General features: G+C 41.0%; 1 protein-coding gene across 3 annotated transcripts in view; it reads left to right on the top strand.

Annotated features, from left to right (window-relative positions):
• The window catches only part of LOC131366899 (protein unc-13 homolog B-like), a 90,662-nt gene that overhangs the window by 51,834 nt on the left and 16,569 nt on the right, over nucleotides 1–22,259 (top strand). For all 3 annotated transcript variants that reach the window (XM_058411888.1, XM_058411889.1, XM_058411890.1), the window contains 20 exons: nucleotides 5–51; nucleotides 164–242; nucleotides 1,381–1,455; nucleotides 2,451–2,670; nucleotides 4,659–4,886; nucleotides 5,014–5,155; nucleotides 5,257–5,426; nucleotides 10,766–10,881; nucleotides 11,227–11,390; nucleotides 11,503–11,653; nucleotides 11,812–11,880; nucleotides 11,963–12,052; nucleotides 12,171–12,311; nucleotides 13,882–14,012; nucleotides 14,105–14,190; nucleotides 14,402–14,528; nucleotides 16,004–16,100; nucleotides 16,531–16,674; nucleotides 17,094–17,171; nucleotides 17,255–17,332. In XM_058411888.1, the coding sequence (XP_058267871.1) occupies nucleotides 5–51; nucleotides 164–242; nucleotides 1,381–1,455; nucleotides 2,451–2,670; nucleotides 4,659–4,886; nucleotides 5,014–5,155; nucleotides 5,257–5,426; nucleotides 10,766–10,881; nucleotides 11,227–11,390; nucleotides 11,503–11,653; nucleotides 11,812–11,880; nucleotides 11,963–12,052; nucleotides 12,171–12,311; nucleotides 13,882–14,012; nucleotides 14,105–14,190; nucleotides 14,402–14,528; nucleotides 16,004–16,100; nucleotides 16,531–16,674; nucleotides 17,094–17,171; nucleotides 17,255–17,332 (2,433 nt within the window). The remainder of the gene's footprint in view (nucleotides 1–4; nucleotides 52–163; nucleotides 243–1,380; nucleotides 1,456–2,450; nucleotides 2,671–4,658; nucleotides 4,887–5,013; nucleotides 5,156–5,256; nucleotides 5,427–10,765; nucleotides 10,882–11,226; nucleotides 11,391–11,502; nucleotides 11,654–11,811; nucleotides 11,881–11,962; nucleotides 12,053–12,170; nucleotides 12,312–13,881; nucleotides 14,013–14,104; nucleotides 14,191–14,401; nucleotides 14,529–16,003; nucleotides 16,101–16,530; nucleotides 16,675–17,093; nucleotides 17,172–17,254; nucleotides 17,333–22,259) is intronic.

Raw genomic sequence — 22,259 nt, 5'->3', positions numbered from 1 at the left:
ATAGGGCCGGGAGAATGGAGACAATTCCAGACATGACTGGGTCAAAGCAGGGTGAGTTATTTTTTTATAATTTCTTTCTTCTCCAGAGTTGCAATGCTTTAATTTAGTTTAGATAGTTACATTCTGTATTAAGTCGAGCAATTTAAAGACATCTTGTCCACAGAAGTGGGAGTGGCCTGTTCGGGATCGACAGCATGCCAGACTTGCGGAAGAGGAAACCAATCCCTCTTGTTAGCGATGTGGTAGGTGCTCATCTACTGAACTCCATGAAATGAAAGCCTGGTGTTAGTTATTGTATTTGTTCTAGACATCGTTAGTGTCTGTTTGCTCAACCTTAATTAACCTAACTGCCTAATTTGATTGCTTCGTATTTCTTGAGGAAAAAAATATTCCTTCGTATTTTCTTGAGAAAAAAACCCTGTAATGTAGTTTGTGAAATCTTATTAAAATTTCACGAGCTAATCATTAAAAGTAATGATTTTATGCTCACATTTTATTACATTTGATTTTATTTGATTACATTTGAATTAGTTCTTGTTTTGGATTTAGAGATTCTGTTTTCAAGATGTTTTGCAAGAAACAGTTTCTTGGGATTTTTTTTGTTTAACGATTTCCAGCCAGTGGTGTTGATGTAAAATCAGTTTTATTTTCTTTGAAATAAACCTCTACCTCTTTTGAATGCATTCACCCATACCAGGCTATGGTAAGTTTAAAGAGCGACGCCCCCACTTTTTTCCCCCAGATAAAACCACTCTAGCTGTTGTTTATTCTCAGTAGGAATGGATGGTACTGAATCAGTATTTCTCCATTCTGGTAACGTGCAAATACGATTATTTAAGGTTCCCTCCTCTAGCGTACCTTCACTCCCGTTTGCTTCCTCATATTCAGGCATGATGAGATATCTGCCATGCAAATGAGGTATACCTGTTTGTCCATGGAAAGCTGTCCATGTGATGTTTGTTTTCATGTATTTGCACAGTAAAACCAAAGAGTCATTGTTCCTCCATTGCTTTACATGCATAGGCATTTTTAGACACCTCGACCATCATTCCACTTCCTGTTGAATTGTGGAGTTCTCATTTTCGGCGTTTACCATCAGTGATGGTCAGGTGCCTTTCTCAACCCTCCACCTTTTTGTTCTTAAGAACCTTGTTAGTTTCATTATTTCCCATATCTTGACGTAGCTTTATTTTTCCTGTCTATCTGTGAATCTTTCGGTTCCATCAAACCCCAATGCATTTGGAATCTCTTGCTTCTGCTTTGGGTTTCCTCCCTCTCTCTTATTTTTATTCTAGTTAGTTATTATTCAGCTACCTTTTCTTGACCTGAAGAATGATCTGAATACGTTGGAATGCAATTTATGTTCTTCATGAAACACAGGCACTGGTCCAGGCCAGAAAAGCAGGCATCGCTTCTGCCATGGCTTCCCGAGCCTCCATTAAAGATGAGGAGCTGGTGAGTAAGATGCTTCTAATAGATTTTGTGGGATGTTTCCAGATTTTTATGACAGAATAATGACTTCATAGTCGATAAACACAGCGGTTTGTTAGCAGCTAATTAGCTGGATGACGTGAGGTTGTTCATCACCACGATATAAGTATCTTATAAAAAGTGACTTGTGTCTTGTAAATATCTAAAAATAAATAAATAAATAGTTTAATTAATTAATAAACCTTGTGCTCCAAAACTAAATAAAAATCTGAGCAAGGCTGAGCAATGTTTTGTTTGTTTTTTTCTTTAAATGGACTATTTTGTTTGTTTGTTTTTTTTTTGTTTTGTAGTAACTAAACATGGAGTCTAGTAACTATATTATGATTTTTATTTATTTATTTTATACTTTTTTTTTGCTTGTGATTATATTTCTTTATTGTTCCTTCAGACCATTACTACAGACATCATCACGATTAACTTTGGAGCATATGACAACAGAGACTGTATATATGTATAAATAATATTAAATAAATTATTTAAATAATTTCAGAAATGAATCATTATTAGATAAATTATTAAATTATGATAAGACAGTATGGTTAACAAAATGAAATAAACAATACTAAATAAAATAAGGTTTTTTAATTCATTTTTTTCTTTTGTTTAATAAATTTAATAAATGAAAAAAAAATAAAGCACTTCATTAATTACGCCATTTTAATTTAGGCTAGTTCATTTTTTTTTTTTTTATTGTAATATGAATATAAAATTTCCACACATATAACAACAGATGTATTTGCAAATGAGATATGATTTATGATGAAGTTTTGTTTACAAAATATGTAAAAAAAAACAAAAAAAACAAATGTAAAAATGGTGATGTTTGTGATTAATTAATAATAATAATAATAATTATTATTATTATTATTATTGTGATTAATTAATAATAATAATAATAATAATAATAATAATACATAATAATAAAGTAAATTCGTTCTTACCGTTTTTTTTCCATGCAGAAGAACCACGTGTATAAGAAAACACTGCAGGCTCTGATCTACCCCATCTCCTGCACTACCCCGCATAACTTTGAGATTTGGACGGCAACGACTCCGACGTACTGCTACGAGTGTGAAGGGCTGCTGTGGGGTATCGCACGCCAGGGCATGAGATGCACCGAGTGTGGGGTGAAATGTCACGAGAAGTGTCAGGAGCTCCTCAACGCAGACTGCCTACAGCGTGAGTATGCCTCAGTCTGCAGTCCCACATCAACAATCTATCAAACCTGATATGACTGAATAGTGACCGCTGGATTGAACAGAAGTACTCAAGATGAAAGATTATGACAGAACTAATCATAGGTTCTGGTGCATAATAAAGGAAAGATGGTGTGTGTCCATTAATGACCGCTTTACTGGACATCTTACTTGTCCAGTTTTACCAGTTATAGATATTAATTAAGAAACATAACGGGAATTTAGGAAACAAAGTTTCCCTAGGCAGATATATAGAGCAGGCAAATAGGCTACATAAATGTATGCAAAATATTAGCAATACGGTGGAGTATGATACACTCAGCTATAATAACCATTTCTCCAGCTTAAATAAAATAACGCGACAAGTTCAAGCAATCAGATGCAACTTCACAGCAGGTTGAATTGAACCCCAGATCACAGTTTTAACCTTTCACCAAAGTCACCAGACTCTCAGGCCAAAAGGGCAGAAAATGTGAGCAGCTAATGAGTAAGATGCTTTATGATAGATTTTGTGAGATGTTTCCAGATGCAGAGTCTGTGCTGATTATTACAATTTGTTATTACATAATAATGACTTCTCATTCGATTAAAAACAACAAACAACGCCAATTGTGTTAGTTTGAAGGAAGTAGCTGGATGAGGGGAGGTTGCTCATCACCACAATATGTTAAGTACCTTCTAAAAAATTCTTGTGAATATCTAGAAATAAATAAATAAATTAATTTATTAATTTATAAACTTTGTGCTCTGGAACTAAATAAAAAAATCTAAAGTTGCTGAGCAATGTTTTATTTTATTTTGTTTATAAATTAAATTTATTTATTTATTAATTTGTTTATTTATTTATTAATTTTTTTTAGAATTAGGATAATATGGTTAACAAAATGTTATTTATTTATTATCATTATTTTTATTTTATTTTCATGAATTGTTCAACTTCTTTTGTTTGTTTAATAAATGAATAAAAAAATAAGAAAATAATTTAGAAAAGTAAAGCACTTCACAATAATTACATTAAAATTTGCAGACATATAACAACTCATATATTTCCAAATATATTAGATATGATTCATGAGAATTATTGTTTATAAAATATGTTTGTGGGTTCAAATGGTGGTGTAATTTGTGGTTGATTTAATAATAATAATAATAATAATAATAATAATAAAAATAATAAAGTAAAATAAAATATAATAATAATAATAATAATAATAATAATAAATATAATTAAAAATGAATGATAATAATTAAATTATAATGATGATAATTTAAAATAATAATAATAATAATATTAATGTTGAATTAAAACTATTTTATTTAATTTGGTTCTAATATACAAACAGAATTTGCACACATAATAAGTGACATATTTGCAAATATATCCGATATCACTCATGATTAGAATCATGGTTCAAGAAAACATCCTGCTTTAAAATATTAAAGCTAGTCATGTTGGATCATTTCCCACTAATCCACCAGCTGAGCAGAACTACAGTAAAACAATAACACAGTTTCTGCTTCACTGACCAAACCATTGATTTATCCGAGAAGCAATTTTACGGAAACGTCACACAGGAATGATTTAAAGGGATTGCAGAAAGCAGGCACCCGATTGGTATTCCGAATGTATCCGGAGATGATGTTTTGCAAACTGGTGCCGCTTCTAATTATAGTTGTGGGAGATGAAGGTTGAAACAGGATATAGATCCAGTATGAAAATCTGTTTCCTGAAATCCTGATGCTTTTCGTGGGTGCTCTCAAAGCGTGGCTACATCACTGACACTTCCTTGTAATGGAACCGAACTTCCTTAAAGGGGAAAAATCCACCCCGTATATATGTGAAGCTTTATAATTAACAGCCGTAATTTATTTATGAATTATTTTAGGTTTCATCAACAAAGGATTTGACTGTTTCGAGTGTTGAAGTAAGTGGTAGCATTTTTCCCGTATGTCTGTGCACACGTCTTGTAGGCGCGGCGGAGAAAAGTTCGAAGCACGGCGCCGAAGATCGCACGCAGAACATCATCATGGCCATGAAGGACCGCATGAAGATCAGGGAGAGGAACAAACCCGAGATCTTCGAGCTCATCAAGGACGTGTTCATGATCAGCAAAACGCTCCACGCCCAGCAGATGAAGACCATCAAACAGAGCGTTCTGGACGGGACCTCCAAATGGTCAGCGAAGATCACCATCACCGGTAGGAACTTTTCGGTGCTTTCACGTCTCATGCTAATGAACTGCTTCCTAATCTGTTTAAAAGGAAAGGTTGAGGACAGGTAATTAGAATCCTGTATTTGAATGTGTGTGTGTGTGTGTGTGTGTAGTAATGTGTGCACAGGGTCTGCAGGCCAAAGATAAGACCGGCTCTAGTGACCCTTACGTGACCGTCCAAGTGGGAAAGACGAAGAAGCGCACCAAGACCATCTACGGCAACTTGAACCCGGTGTGGGAGGAGAAGTTCCACTTGTGAGCGCACTTCCTTCCTCCTTTTTCCAGTCAGCTTCGTGATGTCACAGTAAGGGTGTGTAAACTTGTGGCATCTCGGATGTGTGTGTGTGTTTTCTCAGTGAGTGCCACAACTCATCAGACCGCATTAAGGTGCGCGTGTGGGACGAAGACGATGACATCAAGTCCCGGGTGAAGCAGAGGCTGAAGAGGGAGTCTGATGATTTCCTGGGACAGAGCATCATCGAGGTGCGGACACTCAGCGGGGAGATGGACGTCTGGTACAACCTGGGTAAGTTTGTATGAGTGAGAGAGAGAGAGAGAGAGTGTAAAAGCCTGGGCTGTTTGATAGACAGACACACACACACACACACACAAAAATACAAGCAGACAGATGCACACACAAAACACACACACAGAGATACGGACAGACTCGCACACAGGCAAACAGAGATATAGAGACAGACACGCACACACACTTAGAGACAGACGCAGGCACACAAGCACAGACAGACACATATTGACATGCACACAGACACATAGACCAGCACAAACACAGACACACATAGACACAAGCACACACACAGACACTGACATGCACGCACACACACACACACACACAAAGGCAGGCACACACACATACATACATATTGACATACAGACACTCGCACAGAATCAGAGACAGACACACACACATACACACACAGGCACAGAGCCAGACCCAGACAGAACGAGACAAACATACAGGAAGACTGATGCACACACAAACAGACACACCGACAGACAAAGATAATCAGATACACACACACATATACACACACACACACACACACACACACAGTCATATGCAGAAACAGAGTTTTTTTTTGTTCTTCCATTTTTTCTTTGCTTTCTTGTTGCAGAAGCCCAATTAAATTCAGCCATGCTGTGAAATCTTTTCCTGAAACAGCGAGCGTCTCACATCACACACTACACTACACCTCTGTCCAGTCTGACGGTCTGATGAATCGAGACTGCTTTCTTATTTTCCTAATTATCAGCTCGGGTCCGAATCTGTGCGCACGTTTGTGGGCCGTCCTGAGAGCTGGTGTGAATTCGGGTATTAGCGAAAGCCGAGTTGGTGAGTGTGTGAGTGGACCATGGGGATGAGTGAAGGTCCGCCGGCTCTGCCGGCTCTCCTCAGATGACATTATGCTGCTTCTATTTTAAGCTTCCCGAGCCTTTTGTGCAAATCTGTTGGGTTTAGAGGCTGGAGACTCGGCCGGCTGATGGACGCGTGGGTCAGGAGGACACGTGGGTCATTATTATTTCTATAACATCATTAATTATATTTACTTCTGAGAACCGGTATAATACAAAACAGTACTAGTGACCCAAAGCTCCATAATTATTGGAACTATCTCTCTCTCTCTTAATCTCCCCCCTCCCCCCTCTTTATTTCCCTCCCTCTCTCTCCCTCTCTCTCTCTGTCTCTCTCTCATGCTTCATGTTTGTCACAAATTAGACAAAGAGCATTAAGGGCTCAAGTATATTTTGTGTAATTTATTACTATAGAAACAGATTATTATAAACCTTTTATTATAAATTTTATTGCTGTGAGTCTGATGTAAAAGGAATCTAGACTCTTTCAGTGTGAGACACTTGTTTTTCCCTTACACAGAATTTTAGTTTTTAAAGATGGGGGCAGGCCAATAGGGGGCGCTGGGCTTCCAACACCTTAAAGTTAGCCAGAGAAGAATGCTACTTTAACACGTTAACAATAATTATATATTTTAACAATAAAATAAAATAATTTAGTCGTACTCTTCCACTCTTAGTCATATTATCATTTATTTAAAATAAAAGAAATCAAAACTATATTTCGCTCGTGTGTGTGTGTGTGTGTGTGTGTGTGTGTGTGTGTGCGGATTCCACAAATGAGTGTGTATGTGGTTACGTAAACTTTTGAAAAGCATATGACTTGAGGCTGAGCTCCGATTGGCTTGTTTCAAATTTTCCTCGGGGCACAGCACTCTGCTCTCTGAACCCGCCCACTTTTGTTGTTAGCAAATCAATATTGTTTTTATATTATTTGGCCTCGTGATTGGACCATTCTCACCGAGTCTCATTACCGCTCAGCGGATGGTCAGTTAACGGACAGGTTCTGATTAATGTAGAAGCAAGTGAAATATCTCGAGATGAAAGAAAATTCAGTTCAATCTTAACAAAAATAATAATCTTTAACAAGGCATTCGGATGAAGAAAAGAAAAGGATCAAGAAGCAGATCGAGCCAGTTTGCAAACTAATCACCCCCCCCCTCTCTCTGGTGCATGCTGGGAGTCGGTGTGTGAGAGTGGTGTGAGAGCGAATGAGCATTTTCTTGAAAACTTTTTTCAGAGTACTAAAACTTTAAAATACAATCAAAAGCGAACAATAATACTAAAACCAACAAGCAGTGAAAATAAATTTATTTGTCGCTGCAGAGAGCTGTTGATCTCCTGGCGGAGTGTGAGGATGGCGGCCCACCTGAGCGGTGGAGCCCGTCCTCTCTCGCTCCGGCACGGGGTGCGGTGTGAGGTGAGCTCTGAGGTCTCAGTGGAGCAGGTGTTACTGGCGGTAGAAGAGAGTGTGGGATGTGAAAACATCGTGTCGGTATTGCGGATGAATAAAGCTGTGGAGGTGTTCGTAAAGACAGGGAGTTTGTGCATCAGCTGATTGAAGACAGAATTAGGAGAGTTTTAGGTGGAGAGTTTTATTTTGTAACGCCGCTGGGTGCAACAACAACCAAAGTTATGGTGTCTAATATTCCTCCATTTATTCCTGATGGGGATATTGAGTGGGAATTGTCTCGCTTCAGGAAAATAGTGAGTGATGTAAGAATGGTTTTACTTAATTGTAAAAAATTATCTCTCTTTCAGGCGTACACTGCTCATGTTTTTGAACGAACCCTCCTTGGATATTTCTTTCAGGGCGTGGTATGACGGAAAATCCTACATGCTGTACACCAGTACAGGGAATATGAGGTGTTTTGAGTGTGGGGACATAGGACACAAAAAGTTTGTCTGTCCACACAGAAAACAGGACAATGAGGAAGCTGGGCCTAGTGGAGTCAGGGCAGAGAGGCAGGCTGAAACAAGAAGCAGATGATACCAAACAGTTTGAGAACAGAAAAGAAAGTGAAAACTAAATGATGGGTCAGATGTACAGATGACTGTAGAGATAGGGGTAGAGGTGAAAAGGTTCAGTAGAAGTGAACACTCTGAGCAGAGTGGATGTATTAGAACAAGCCGGGGGGTCAGACAGGGTTAAACATTCTGATACAGTCCAGAATGCTCTCATCTCCCTACATCCTACAGCATTTCTGGAGAGCAGGAATCACCAAAGTCAAGGATCTGAGACCTGGCAACCACTGGAAAACAGCCAGGGATCTGTGTTCTGAGACCGGAATACTGTCATCTCGCCTTATGCAGAGACTGCTCGGTTGTTTCGGCTCTACCATCCCGTTTCAGGGAGGCTCTGGAGCAGGGCCCTGGGAGAAACCATCAGCCCCCACCACCCTTACCCATCTCTGCAGTGACAGGGGAGTATCAGCGGGAGAAAGGAGCACATTTATCCTTCAAAACACCACTACTAACAACACCGGAAGATGCCTCTAAGAAAGCACTGTATGAAACCTGTGTCAAAGTTGCTTATAGAGGTTCTCTGGCAGGTTTAAAGGAGTCACATTGGTCAGAGCTGTTGGTGCCGGATTGTTCCCCATGAGGATGCTGGAGGTCCCTGTACAAACCACCCACAGAGAAGCGTACAGCTGATCTACAGTGGTGGACAGTGCATGGGGCCGTGGCCACAAACAGACATGTGGCACACATCGACCCTCTAGAGGCAGAAAGTGTCTCTTTTGTGGCAGAGAAGAAACAGTAGACCACCTGTTTTTGCACTGTGGACGTCTTAACAGGCTTTTTTCACTGCTTAGAGCTTGGTGCAGAGGGTTAGGAGTCACGTGGACAGAACACCTTTATTTGTATGGGCTGAAGTACTTTGCAAAGAAAAAATCAGTTGTTCTACTAAACTTCATCATGGGGCAAGCTAAGCTCGTTACATGGCTTACAAGAAAAAATAAAATGCAGGGGGGCGGCACACAAGATGCTGAAAAAATGCTCACAGCTCCAGAATCAAGGTTGAATATGCTTTCTATTTCTATAAGTTGACTCAAAGGTTACCAGAATTCTGTCGAGTGTGGACATTGGGGGAAGTTTTATGCTCTCTAGATGTAGAAGATCTGAGGGTTAATATCTAAATATTAAAGGGGCGGGGGGCAAAGACATTCAATCATCAACATGGACACAATAAAACAGGAGCAAACTCCAGGTTTGGGACTCTGGGAAAATAGAGTTAAGAACTAATCCAGATTTGATGTCATTAGAAAATCATCATTTTGAAAGAAGCTTGCTTAGAGAAGCAGAATTGTGTAAGGAGTAATGGGTCCGAGTAACAGAGTGTAGAGACCATGCAGAAATGACTTCTGCCCCGGAGAGCGTTTTTTCCAGTTACACCTCACCGATTTGCCAAAAGTTTATTAATAAATGATGCATCAAACGTTTGAACAGTTTATAGTAGAGTTTAAATGTTGTGGAAAGTCTGAGAAATAAGTTCCTCATATTACTAATGTTATAGCCACGATTAACAGTTTTTTTCCCCTCACCAGTCTCTGTCTTTCTCTCATGGTCTCTCTCTCTTTCTCACTCACTGTCTATCTATCTATCTATCTATCTATCTATCTATCTATCTCTCTCTCTCTCTCTCTCTCTCTCTCTCTCTCTCAAAACCCACAAACTGAAATTTTACTGAGAAACTGGAAACCAGTAAACTCCTCTGTCCTAAAGGCTTTCCTGTGCTGGAAAATTTTGTCACGTCCCTGTGTATAAGCTGTTACCATGGAAACAATAGCAAATTCAAAGGAGTTCAGGAATGTTACAGCTGGTTACAAAGCTGCTGTCCAAGCTGAGCTGATATTTAGACATAATTAATGCACACCTACTGACCAGTCAGGTTTGAGAATTCATCAAAGCTCATGCTTATAGAGTAGATTGAAGGAGGATTAATATTTAGTAAATATTAAGTCAAAACAATGGGATCTGGAGTCGGAGTAACAGCACAGCGCTTGTACGTTTTGTTTCTCAAGCTTCTTATTGTTCTTGTGTTGTTTCTCTAATTGCCCATTTCTGGAGCTTTGGCCTTCACAATGGCTCTTGCAATTATAGGCAATAGTAGTAATTGAGTTGCTCTCTCTCTCTCCCTCTCTCTCTCACACACCCACTCTTTCCGACCGGAGTGATCTCACTTGATTATTATGTACCGTCTCCCGTCGGAAATCGACCGATCAGTCCTCGTGTATAAACTCTGGCCCTTAATAATTTGCTTGTCAGAGGAAGAAGCCATCTTGCATTTCTGGAGAAAGGCCAGTGTGCTCAGTGCTGCTCTGACCACAGGAGATCATGCAAAATGACAAGTTTCTATACCACTGACTCCTTACGATGGTTTAGTTATTATTTTTGAGTTGAGCCAACTGAATGCCATTTATTCTCTCTATCATTTTCTCTCTCTCTCTCTCTCTCTCTCTCTTTCTTCGTATCTCTCTCTCTCTCCCTCAGAGAAAAGGACTGATAAGTCAGCGGTGTCCGGTGCTATCCGTCTTCAAATCAGTGTGGAAATTAAAGGAGAAGAGAAAGTGGCTCCATACCATGTGCAGTACACCTGTCTACACGAGGTGACCTTACACAAACCTCCACACAGCAGCACAGCATTTAGAGAGCAGCTCAAGCCAATTTTTATGAAGATCGAAACCACAAAGCATAAACTCCTCCACCCTGAAGGCTGTTAGAAAGGATTTCCTGGAGCTTCATTAACATTTACGACACAATTACAGTAGCTAGAACACACACACAAAAAAATATGACGGCAATAGAATAGACAGATTTTAATTTTCATTTGTGACGGTTCATGTCATTTATTTATTTATTTGCTGTGTTAGGTCATTAGAAAAGGTATTACATGAGTGTCAGGGTGCCAATACTTATAAATATCTTACTAACATGTCCAAAATTTTCCTCAGAACCTGTTCCACCACTCCACAGACGTGCTCGGTCAGGGTGCGGTGAAGATCCCGGACACTCGCGGCGATGACGCCTGGAAGGTCTATTTCGACGACGTAGCTCAGGAAATAGTGGATGAGTTCGCGATGCGTTATGGGATCGAGTCCATCTACCAGGCCATGACGTACGCATCGCAGCGCTGTTTTACCTCCTCGCCCTCTTTTAACCCTGACTGCTTAGCCATGTCTTTACATTTGAAATGATTTTATTTTGAAGACTCTTTTAATTTTCTTTAGGCACTTTGCATGTCTCTCGTCTAAATACATGTTTCCCGGTGTTCCTGCTGTGATGAGCACCCTGCTGGCCAACATTAACGCCTTCTATGCTCACACCACTGCCTCCACCAATGTCTCTGCCTCTGACCGCTTCTCCGCCTCTAACTTCGGGGTACAGATCGCACACACACACACACACATATCTTTTATTTATGCTTATGAATACATTCTCATTTTGTTCACTCATTACACCTTTTAAAGCAAATCTTCTTCAATGTTGCTTTACATTTTTTATCCTATGTTCTACTGATCTATTTTCTCTTCCAACAGAAAGAAAGGTTCGTGAAGCTCTTAGACCAGCTGCACAATTCCTTACGCATCGATCTCTCCATGTACCGCGTAAGTCTCGCTCGCAGCTGACCCGATGAGATGGTAAGCTCTCTGTTGCAGTGCTGTAATTGTGGTGTGTTTCCTGCTGCAGAATAACTTCCCTGCTAGCAGTAAGGAGCGTCTGCAGGACCTGAAGTCCACTGTGGATCTGCTCACCAGCATCACTTTCTTCAGGATGAAGGTACGGTGTAGTATCTTCAGAGGGTGCCATTACTTTCCATCAGGTTTTATGAGAGGAAGCTCGATCCTCTCCAGTCTTCTCTGACTCAGACTTCTCTGATTCTCTCACTGGTGGACAGGTGCAGGAACTGCAGAGCCCTCCGAGAGCCAGCCAGGTGGTGCGAGACTGTGTGAAAGCCTGCCTCAACTCCACCTACGACTACATCTTTAACAACTGCCAAGAGCTCTACAGCCGCCAGTACCAGCCAGGAGGAGAACCGGTCAGATATTTTCTCATTTAGGTTTTCTCCTGTTCCCTTGCAGTGTTGCTCTGTTTTCGAACCTCTGCGCATTTGTGTTCATCTCACAAACACATGGAGAACCCAAGTGTCTCGACTATAGATATATATATATTTAAAGGTTATTTTACTTCCTAAACGAGTGCAGATCTGAGTACAAGTTGCGTTCACATTGCATCCACACCGGCCCTGTGATAACGCTGTCCTACAGGGTTCGGTACCACGGTGCACTTCCTGGTTTACATTTCCATCATTTTCACATGAACTGTGCTGTTTTTCAGAGTAAACTACCAAAATGAAAGCATCTTTAGAGTGAATACACTTAACTGCTATGATGAAATAATAATAATAATTAACATTTTTACCACCCCACTGGGAACAGCCATGCCTGCCACCATTTGTCTTTGCACTACTGGATCAAAGGCTGGTATTTCAAGGTTTTCCTCTCATTCATCCTCCCCTCCTCCCATGGCACAGTTAACTCAATCATAATGACCGTACAGTCTTCAACTGACCACAAACCAGATGTCTCTGGGCAAAGAGCTATGTGAACCACTTCCCGGAACTGCACTTTCTTCCCCCTCATCTCCCAGGAGCTGGCAACTTCTAGCAAGTTTGGCTTTGCTGTTTTCCTAAGTAGGAATTATCTTGTAACCTCCTTAATGAAGGTGATCAACTTCTTTCCAACTATGCCACATTGCCTCTTCTTTCACCTCTCCTTCTCTATTGTGTCAGCAAAGGATAGGGGCACCTTGTGATGGCCCCATCACATTGACCTCGGGTGTCCATGTGGACACTTGCAATGTGTGGAATCCCCAACCACATCCACAGATACTTGTTGGTTTTCCTCTTGATACATTCTTCTCAGCCTGGGCAGAGGCCCATGCTGATACAACCAAGTTTTAAATTTGCCATTCAACCCAGACCTGTCGATCTTCTTCAGCCAATCCTCAGTTTGCTTCACTGCTTCTACAACATTGGCTCCTTCTTTCAGTGATGCATTGTACCATTTTCCCAAGCACTTTTTCAGGCTTGTTGGATGGAATGACCTCACCTTGGACTTTGAGGCCATACTTGCTTGTGACTCTGCCTTCTTGACCACCAGAATCCTGGACTTCCTTGCCTTCAATTACAGTCTTGCCCACGTGGTTACGTCTCCCAGGGTATCCAACACCCACCTCGCCTGTACATGCGACACCATTGTTATTTTCAGGTCATCCATGAAGCCCCACACTACTGGTTGGGGGATGCCTGACTCCAGCACAGGACCGTGGGTTATATCTTATGTTGCTGTTATTAGAAGGTTCATGCCCATGATAAAGAGGATTAGGCAGATGGTACACCCAGTTGGAATTCCCAACTGAATTCCCAGAAAATGATGGTAATGTGAACCATGAAGTGCACTGTGGTACTGAACCCTGTAGGACAGCGGTGTCCAATCTTATATATATGGTTGTGTGTATAACTGGCTGTCTAGTTCAGGGTCTCACAGTCTTTTTGGTGTGTGTGTGTGTGTGTTGGCTCTAACACTTATTCTCTTCTCCCATTTCAGAATAAAGATGAATCCACACTAGAAGAACAAGGTCCCAGCATCAAGAACCTGGACTTCTGGCCCAAACTCATCACACTGATAGTTTCGATTATAGAAGAGGATCGCAACTCTTACACACCTGTCCTCAACCAGTGAGAGATGGACATTAAAAGCACACACACACACACACACCAGTTTGCTGTTCCTTGTGTTGATCGTCTCTGTTCCTCTTGTCCTGCTTCAGGTTTCCTCAGGAGCTCAATGTAGGGAAAGTGTGTGCCGAGGTGATGTGGGTTCAGTTCTCACAGGATATGAAGTACGCCATGGAGGGTGAGTCACAGCACTGGATGTGAGAGAGCGTGAACATGTGTGTGTTTTATATCTAGCTGTGTTTATACCTTATGACATCTCTCAAAAAATCATTCTTTCAAAATAATATAATATATGACTCTGTATCTCTCTCTCTCTTTCTCTTTCTTTCTCTCTCACACTTGCGCACACACACAACCACACACTCATCCTGTCTCTCTGATCTCCCTAGAGCATGAGAAGCATCGTCTGTGTAAGAGCGCTGACTACATGAACCTGCACTTTAAGGTGAAGTGGCTCTATAACGAGTACGTACAGGATCTCCCTGCCTCCAAAGAAGTCATTCCTGAGTACCCCATGTAAGTGTCGCATGCTTGTACATGCTAGAACCTTTAAGGGTTCCTTTAGATAGAGACAAACCAAGGAACCCTGAAGGAAGAGTGAAAAACAGCTAATGCTTCATGGAAAAAATGTGTTCATAGCTTCCAAAAAAAAAAAGTTATACTAGAACCTGGATCTGCGTGGTTCTCCAAAGACCCAGACCCTTAACCCTTAGGAGTCGGCAAACCCGCCGGCGGGAACACTTAAGAGAACTTAAAATGATCCGTCATTTTTGATCATACACATAAGAGTAGTACATCATTTGAATCTGTAAAGGGTCTACTTTTATTTATGTACACTCACAATATCCACAAAACATTGTGCTTTTGTAAAATAAAGAAAATAAACAGGGTGCGCTTTCAGCCGTCTGTCTCCACGAAAATATTTTTGAAACGCGTCACTAAAATGAACTGAAACTCCGCGAATACTGCACACACACACATGAGAAATATATCTATAGAAAGCTTAAAGGGTCTACTTTTAAATGATGCAAGTCACATCGAAAACAAATATTCTCAGTTTATGTAATCCGTGTGAAACCAAGGAGAGGCACAGAATTTCTGTCGCACTTCATTATCTGATAATGACCTGAGGCAGGACACGCCCACACGCTATTCACAGGGAAAACAGTCTGGGTAATCTACATACAAGGCCACGCCCCCCGGACACCGGCTTGCTGTTGCAGTTTTACCCTGCATGTATGTTTTTGGACAGTCTTTTTAAATATATATATAGATCCTACACTGTTTTTGTTTGCACCATTTTACCCTGAATGTCTGTTTTTACACTTTTTATTTATCTTGAACTGTTCCTGGGATTCTTGCAAGTGAATCTTGAGTTATTCTAAATTAACTACAAACAAAGAAATATGTTTTTGTCCTCAAATTATTTTCTTGTAGCACTTTCCTCAGTCACATACCTGACTGAAAGGGGTAATTATGCAGCTCATTATGCGGGTCTTTGTCTTCTCTGGTGTGAATTACAGCATTATTCAAGATCATTCACACCTCCTCACATATGGCCTTTCTAAACAAACAGTGTCTTAGAAAATTTAAATGAATGTATTGTTTTCTGTGAATAAGTGAGCAGGATGACTGTCACATCATTTCGAAGTAAAAACTCCAGGCTACAAGATCCAGGTCACAAAAGTCTTGTACACAAATGTTATGAATGTGTTTTGTGGTCTTATTTCAGTGACTTATTTTTTTGTTGTTTTCAATAATCACGCATAACTGTTATTTTCTCCAATATACAAACTTGTACATACATGCTGCTCACATATTATTGTAGCCCAGTTTGTGCTGAATACAGTGTATGAAAAATACACAAATGTCAGGACAAGTCAGAATTTCTTCAGGGCCTCAAATCACCTCCTAAGGGTTAAAGACTTAGAATTAGCTGTTTGATTGCCATCTCCGCCGTCTCAGTTAGTCACGTGTTGGTCTGTGTGCAGGTGGTTCATGCAGTTTGTACTGCAGTGGCTGGACGAGAACGAGGACGTGTCGATGGAGTTCATGCACGGAGCTCTCGAGAGGGACAAGAAGGACGGCGTGAGTATCCGTGCAGCCAAGTTCCTACACCTGAACCCAGCTACACTTTCCAGAAAGCTTACCCCAGCTCCTTTCAGTGCCGCATATATCATTCATACACTCGTCTCATACTCATTTAGAACAGATGTTTTGGTGTATTTAAAGGCTACGTTACCAACTTCACTAACTCGGTTAGTGTACTCGAACCGCTCTAGAATAGTGCAGAAAGCTGTCATTTGAGACACGACCCCAGTTTGTTTAGTCGGATGTGGACACAGTGTCACATGCTGCTGAACTGACCCCAGTATTTTGAGTACTGTACTATTTATGTGTTGTCTGGTTTTTGTAATGTTTGCATTTAGACTTCCGTGGAAATTCTATTCCATAACTATCAATGCAAATATAAATATAAAATCTTATATATTGTTACTGCTGCTGCCTTTTTTCTTAGTTCCAGCAGACATCTGAGCATGCTCTGTTCTCCTGTTCCGTGGTGGACGTGTTCACGCAACTCAACCAGAGCTTTGAGATTATTAAGAAGCTGGAATGCCCCGATCCCAAGGTCATGGCCCTGTACAGTCGCCGCTTCGCCAAGGTAAACAAAGATTAGACACATGACGCTCTCGTCTCCATCGTCTTCTATACTTCTGTTATTAGGGGGCCAAGCACTGAAGATGGATAGACACGCTATTGTTATTTTACCTCTTCTTGTTGTTGTTGTTCTTCTTCTTCTTTTTCTTCTTCTTCTAGCACAGATGTTAATGTCAGCCCATAGAACCATCTGCTAAAATGTTCTGAAATTTGACATACTGATTGATGAAAGACCAAGTTTGGGCCAAGTGCTGCCAACACTCTAGTGCCACCATGGGGTCAATATGCCCCCAATATAACCATTTATGGTCATAACTTTTGAACTGTGTATCTAACATTATATACATTCTACCCAAATTCTATACATTCATGATCACTGAATGAATAAGATATATTTCTCACGTGTTGTTTTTTCCCCATTAGACCATAGCCAAGGTTCTGCTGCAGTACAGTGCCATTCTGAAGAAGAGTTTCCCATCCTACTGCGACAAGGAGAAGATTGTGAGTCAGTACACCACACTGTGCTCTGTTTTATCATCTAGATTTGCCGTTTCCTAAAACAAAACCTGTCTTCTCTCGGTCAGCCCTGCGTCCTGATGAACAACGTGCAACAGCTGCGAGTTCAGCTCGAGAAGATGTTCGAGTCCATGGGAGCCAAACAGGTAGGAGAAACACGACAGTTTGACGGCTCACCTGAGAATAAACTATCGAGAGATAGCTGAATCACCCTAATGAAATATCACACTGAAAGAATGAGCTTCCCAGACTAAATGGTTTGACTCGGGAAGTGGTTGTGTGATTTGTAGCAGCTCAGACTCAAGGATGAACTGAAAGGTTTCATAAAAGATGAAGCTGCAGAGCATCATTTTGATAAAAATTTGCTAAAAAGGTCCAGCTAGATTAAATTCCCGACTTACAAAGTGACCAATATGACTGAATGCCAACATATTACCCTTTCTTGCTTAACAGTTAACAATTAGTTTATAGCTGTAAATGAGACAATCTGAAGTGGTTATGTTTGCTATGTAATGCTGCTTCATGATACCACTTTTGTCTAGTTGTAGATCAGACTTTGCTCTTGTAAATGAAGCAGGTTGAAATGCACATTTTTTACATCCAATCATCAAACTTGTATGAAAGGCGGAGTAGGATCCATGTGCGAGCAAACACACTCTAATAAACAGGCAATAAAAATCATGCGGGAAAAGAAAACGCAGAGATAGAGTTTTCCTGGGTCCCCATGACGCTGTGATAACACGGCCCCTAATACTGCAACCTGAAGCATCTACTTCCACTATGAATGGATGGTCTGGGTCATGGTGTCCCAGAATGGGTGCCATAGTGAAGCATAGTTTGAGTTTCTCAAACGCTACCTGTGCCGCTTCTGTCCAGTTTAATTTCTTGGGCTTCCCACAGTATGCTGCTGTGCACCGTCTGCTACGGTGCTGTAGTTACGGATGAACTACCTAAAGAAATGAGCAAAACCAAGGCAGCTTAATGCGGTTCTTTAATACTGGAAGGGGAAGGGGTCAGTCACTTTCCTAGCATCTATTTCCACCCCAACACTGATAATGTAACCCAATACCCATTTGCTATGCAGTGGAAAACCGGAAGTGTCGGAACTCAGAATAGTGGGTGTGTTCATGACAAAACCGTTCTTTCTTTTTATTAATAAGCCATATAGTCTTTTCAGACGTCAGGCCAAACCAGAGAGATATAATACATAAAATAAAACTCACTGAAACTTTAAAAGTTTAAAAGCTCTATTTTTTGCCTACTGTATATGAGCTACCTTTGTGATGGGATACATTGGAGGAACAATCAGACAGAACATTATGACCACCTGCCTAATATTGTATTGCCCTGACCCGTCGAGACATGGATTCCACTAGATCCCTGAAGATATGCTGTGGTATCTGGCACCAAGATGTTAGCAGCAGATCCTTTAAGTCCTCTAAGTTGCAAGGTAGGGACTCCATGGATTGGACTTATTTGTCAAGAACATCCCACTGATGCTCGATTGGATTGAGATCTGGGGAATTTGGAGGCCAAACTCTTTGTTGAAATGACTCTCTAGGGGCAAATCCAGACCCCGATCCTGCTAGAGAAGGCTTTAGGAAAGGAAAGGAAAAGATTTAGACTTTTCCTGGTGTTTGGCTATCATTCTCTATATTGAGGTTTGGGTATCTGATGAAGCAAATGCCTTTCTCTTTTAAATCCAGGATAAGCTATGCATGATTTCTAACCTGCTATCAGATAACAATGCCCTGCTGGATAATTTATCAATTTTTAATCATGATCAATTAGTAAGGAATATCTGCTCCTATCTTTTCTCCTCAGATTGCCACAGAGGAAGCGAGGGTAATGAGTGTGTATTATGCCTTCTCCATGCTGATACACACATTTTATAAAAGTTGTTTTTGCTGTTGTTTTGAATCCAGACTGAACCGTAGAGTTAATAGAAATACAGTCCTGTTGAGTATTAGGACTCACTGCCTGAATTTATTAAGCATTTATTAGGAATCTGCTAACATACAGGCACCTAGACCACACCTCCTGTATCGATACTAACACATACCCAGGCCATGTCTCTGTAATTACAACTGACAGGCACATAGACCACACTACCTTCACTGTGACTGACAAGCACTGAGGCCATGCCTCCTTCACTGACTGACAGGCACAGACCACACCTCCTTTACTGTTACCAACAAGCACTTTGTCCACATCTCCTTTATTTTTAAAGGAGATGTGTATCTCCCAGGCCACGCCTTTTTATTGCTATGTACAAATACAATGGTTACACCTTTGTTACCAACAAGCATTTAGGCCATGCTGCCTTTATTTTTACTCACAAGCATTTAGGCCATGCCTTCTTCATTGTTACCGACAAGCATTTAGGCCACGCCTACTTTATTGTTAACAACAAGCACCTAGACCACGCCTACTTTATTGTTACTGGGAAACACTTTGGCCACACCTCTTTCATTTTTACTAACAAGCTCCTAGACCACGCCTCCTTCAGTACTACCTAATAAACACCCATGCTACACCTTCTTCATTGTTACCAACAAGCATCTAAAACCTCGTTCACACTACAGGATTTTAAGCCCGATTTAAGCCTGTTTTGCAAATTAACGAGGTCGCCAACAGATCGGTCTGTGATCGTGGGAAAATCAGAGGGTGATCAGTGCTCGGCAATCTTTGTGTGAACTACTCAACGACGCGTCAAACAGGCAAGCTGACGCGTCGCTGACAAAATCCAGATATCTGCCATGTTAAATATCTGGGACGGTCGGCCGACTCCACATCACGTGGTGTCAATTGTAGCTACGACCTCCAGCCAATGAGAGAGCAAATCAACAGGTTGAGGTCACCGGAAGAAAAGCAGCAGCAGCAGCAACATGGCTTCAAAAATAGTGTGGACACAACATTTATTTTAATAAATTAACATTTATTTAGAGCGAGACTCCTGCCGACGTCCATTTTCAAAACAAACCTCAACCAAAAGTCTCGCGTCATTTCCGGATCCACCTGTCGCGTGTGTTTTCGTGACAAAACGTGGTTTGGGGATGGCGTTGAGGCGTTCGGTGACAAGAGTTGTTGTCAGATCGTGTGGTGTGCGACGCCCTCTTGTGGATCATTTACGAAGCGTCGCGTAGTGTGAACACCACAAGGACAAAAAGACATGCAGTGAAGTCATGTAGTCTGAACAGCAACGCGATCTGCCGACGGTTAAAGTCTTGTAGACCAGGCCTTAAGCCACACCTGCTTCATTGTTGCTGACAAATACCTAGGCCAAACCTCCTTTATTGCTACTTAAAAACACCATGGCTGCACCTTTTTTCATTGTTACCAACAAGCACCTAGGCCACGCCTCCTTCATTGTTGTCTCTTGTAATTGACTAAGCTGCTGTAACACAAGAATTTCCCTCATAAGATCAATAAAGACCACACCTCCTTCATTATTGCCAAAGAGCACCTACACCACACCTTCTTCATGATTGCCAACAAGCACCTAGACCACACCTTCTTCAGTATTGCCAACAAACACCTAGACCACGCCTTCTTCATTATTGCCATCAAGCACCTAGACCATGCCTCCTTTATTATTGCCAACAAGCACTTAGGTCATGCCTCCTTCACTGATGCCAACAAGCCCCTAGACCATGCCTTCTTCATAATTGCCATCAAGCCCCTATGCCTGTAATAGTGATTAACAGGCACTTTGGCCACACCTACTTTGTTGTGACTTACAGGCACACAGTTCATGCCACGTTTAAATCAGCTGATAGTCTCAGAAGCCGTGCTTCCCATAGACTCACATTCCCCTTCCCACATACTTTATAAACGGCTTGTCATTGTAGTCTGTAGACTATTCCAAGCGTCTTAGTATAATTTATAGTGAAGAACCCATTTCCTGTGTAGCAATAAAAGAATAGTGAGCTTTGGTAAGATGAATAGCTCTGCAGTTACACAGTGCTGTTCTTTCCCTTATTGAAGCTGGATGAGATAGTGGACCCTGAGCAGGAGGAGGACGAGCTGGAGGTGGGTGTGTGTGAGAGTGGTGTGAGAGGTGGAGTATTGACTCAGTCATTCGTAAACAATTAGAGGAAGTGTCATGGTCTATATATAGTACTTGCATAGATTATCATTATTATTATTCCTTTATGGTCTTTATGTTGTCTCTCTTTGGGTACATGTGTGTAGCTGATATCAGAGGAGGAGAAGGTTAGTGAGGATGGTGTAGTAGCTGTAGGTCACGCTAGAGCAATCCTGATTAGTCCATGGAGTTATCTTAAATAGGTAGCAAGTTCCTGTAGTTTGGAGTAATTCTGTTTGTAGTCAGGTCCGTATTTAGATTCTTATTGGATTCTCTCTTCTCTCTCTCTCTCTCTCTCTCTCTCTCTCTCTCTCTCTTTCTCTTTCTCTATCTCTCTCTCTCTCCCTCCATCTGCTCCACTTCATTATGGGTTCCTCATTATGTTCATTCTGTTTCACAATTAATCGACAGATTTAAGAAAAATCTATCACAAGGTATTAATTTGGAGCAGAATAAATAACGTGAGTATGTGTTTAGAGCGCCCTCTAGTGACCCGGTGACAGAAATGCATGTTTTCTCCTGCCTTCTCTCAGCTGTGTGACAGTGAGGATGAGGATGGGGAGGTGATGAAGGTTTGTTAATAGAGGTGTGATCGAATCAGTATTTTTTCCCCCAGTGTGTATTTCGACTGTCCTTTGATTTCATCTCCTGAAGGTCACACACACACTTTCCCCTCATATACTCAACTCACCCAGTGAAACATGACTTTTCCCTGAACATGACTTTAAGCAGTAATGTTTCCAAACTAACTTCTACACTATTTTGACAAAGGTTTTGGGACATCTGCCTTTACATGCCCACGAACTTTAATGACATCCCATTCTTAATCTGTTGGATTTTATATGGAGTTGTCCTGCCCTTTGCAGCTAAAACAGCTCTAACTCTTCTGGGAAGGCTTTCCACAAGGTTTAGGAGTGTGTTTATGGGAAATTATGACCATTCGTCTAGAAGCACATTTGTGAGGTCAGGCACTGATGTTGGACGAG

This window comes from Hemibagrus wyckioides, linkage group LG16 (genome assembly GCF_019097595.1).
Source record: "Hemibagrus wyckioides isolate EC202008001 linkage group LG16, SWU_Hwy_1.0, whole genome shotgun sequence".
Lineage (NCBI taxonomy): Eukaryota > Metazoa > Chordata > Actinopteri > Siluriformes > Bagridae > Hemibagrus > Hemibagrus wyckioides.
This window is presented reverse-complemented; position numbering and strand designations above follow the sequence as displayed.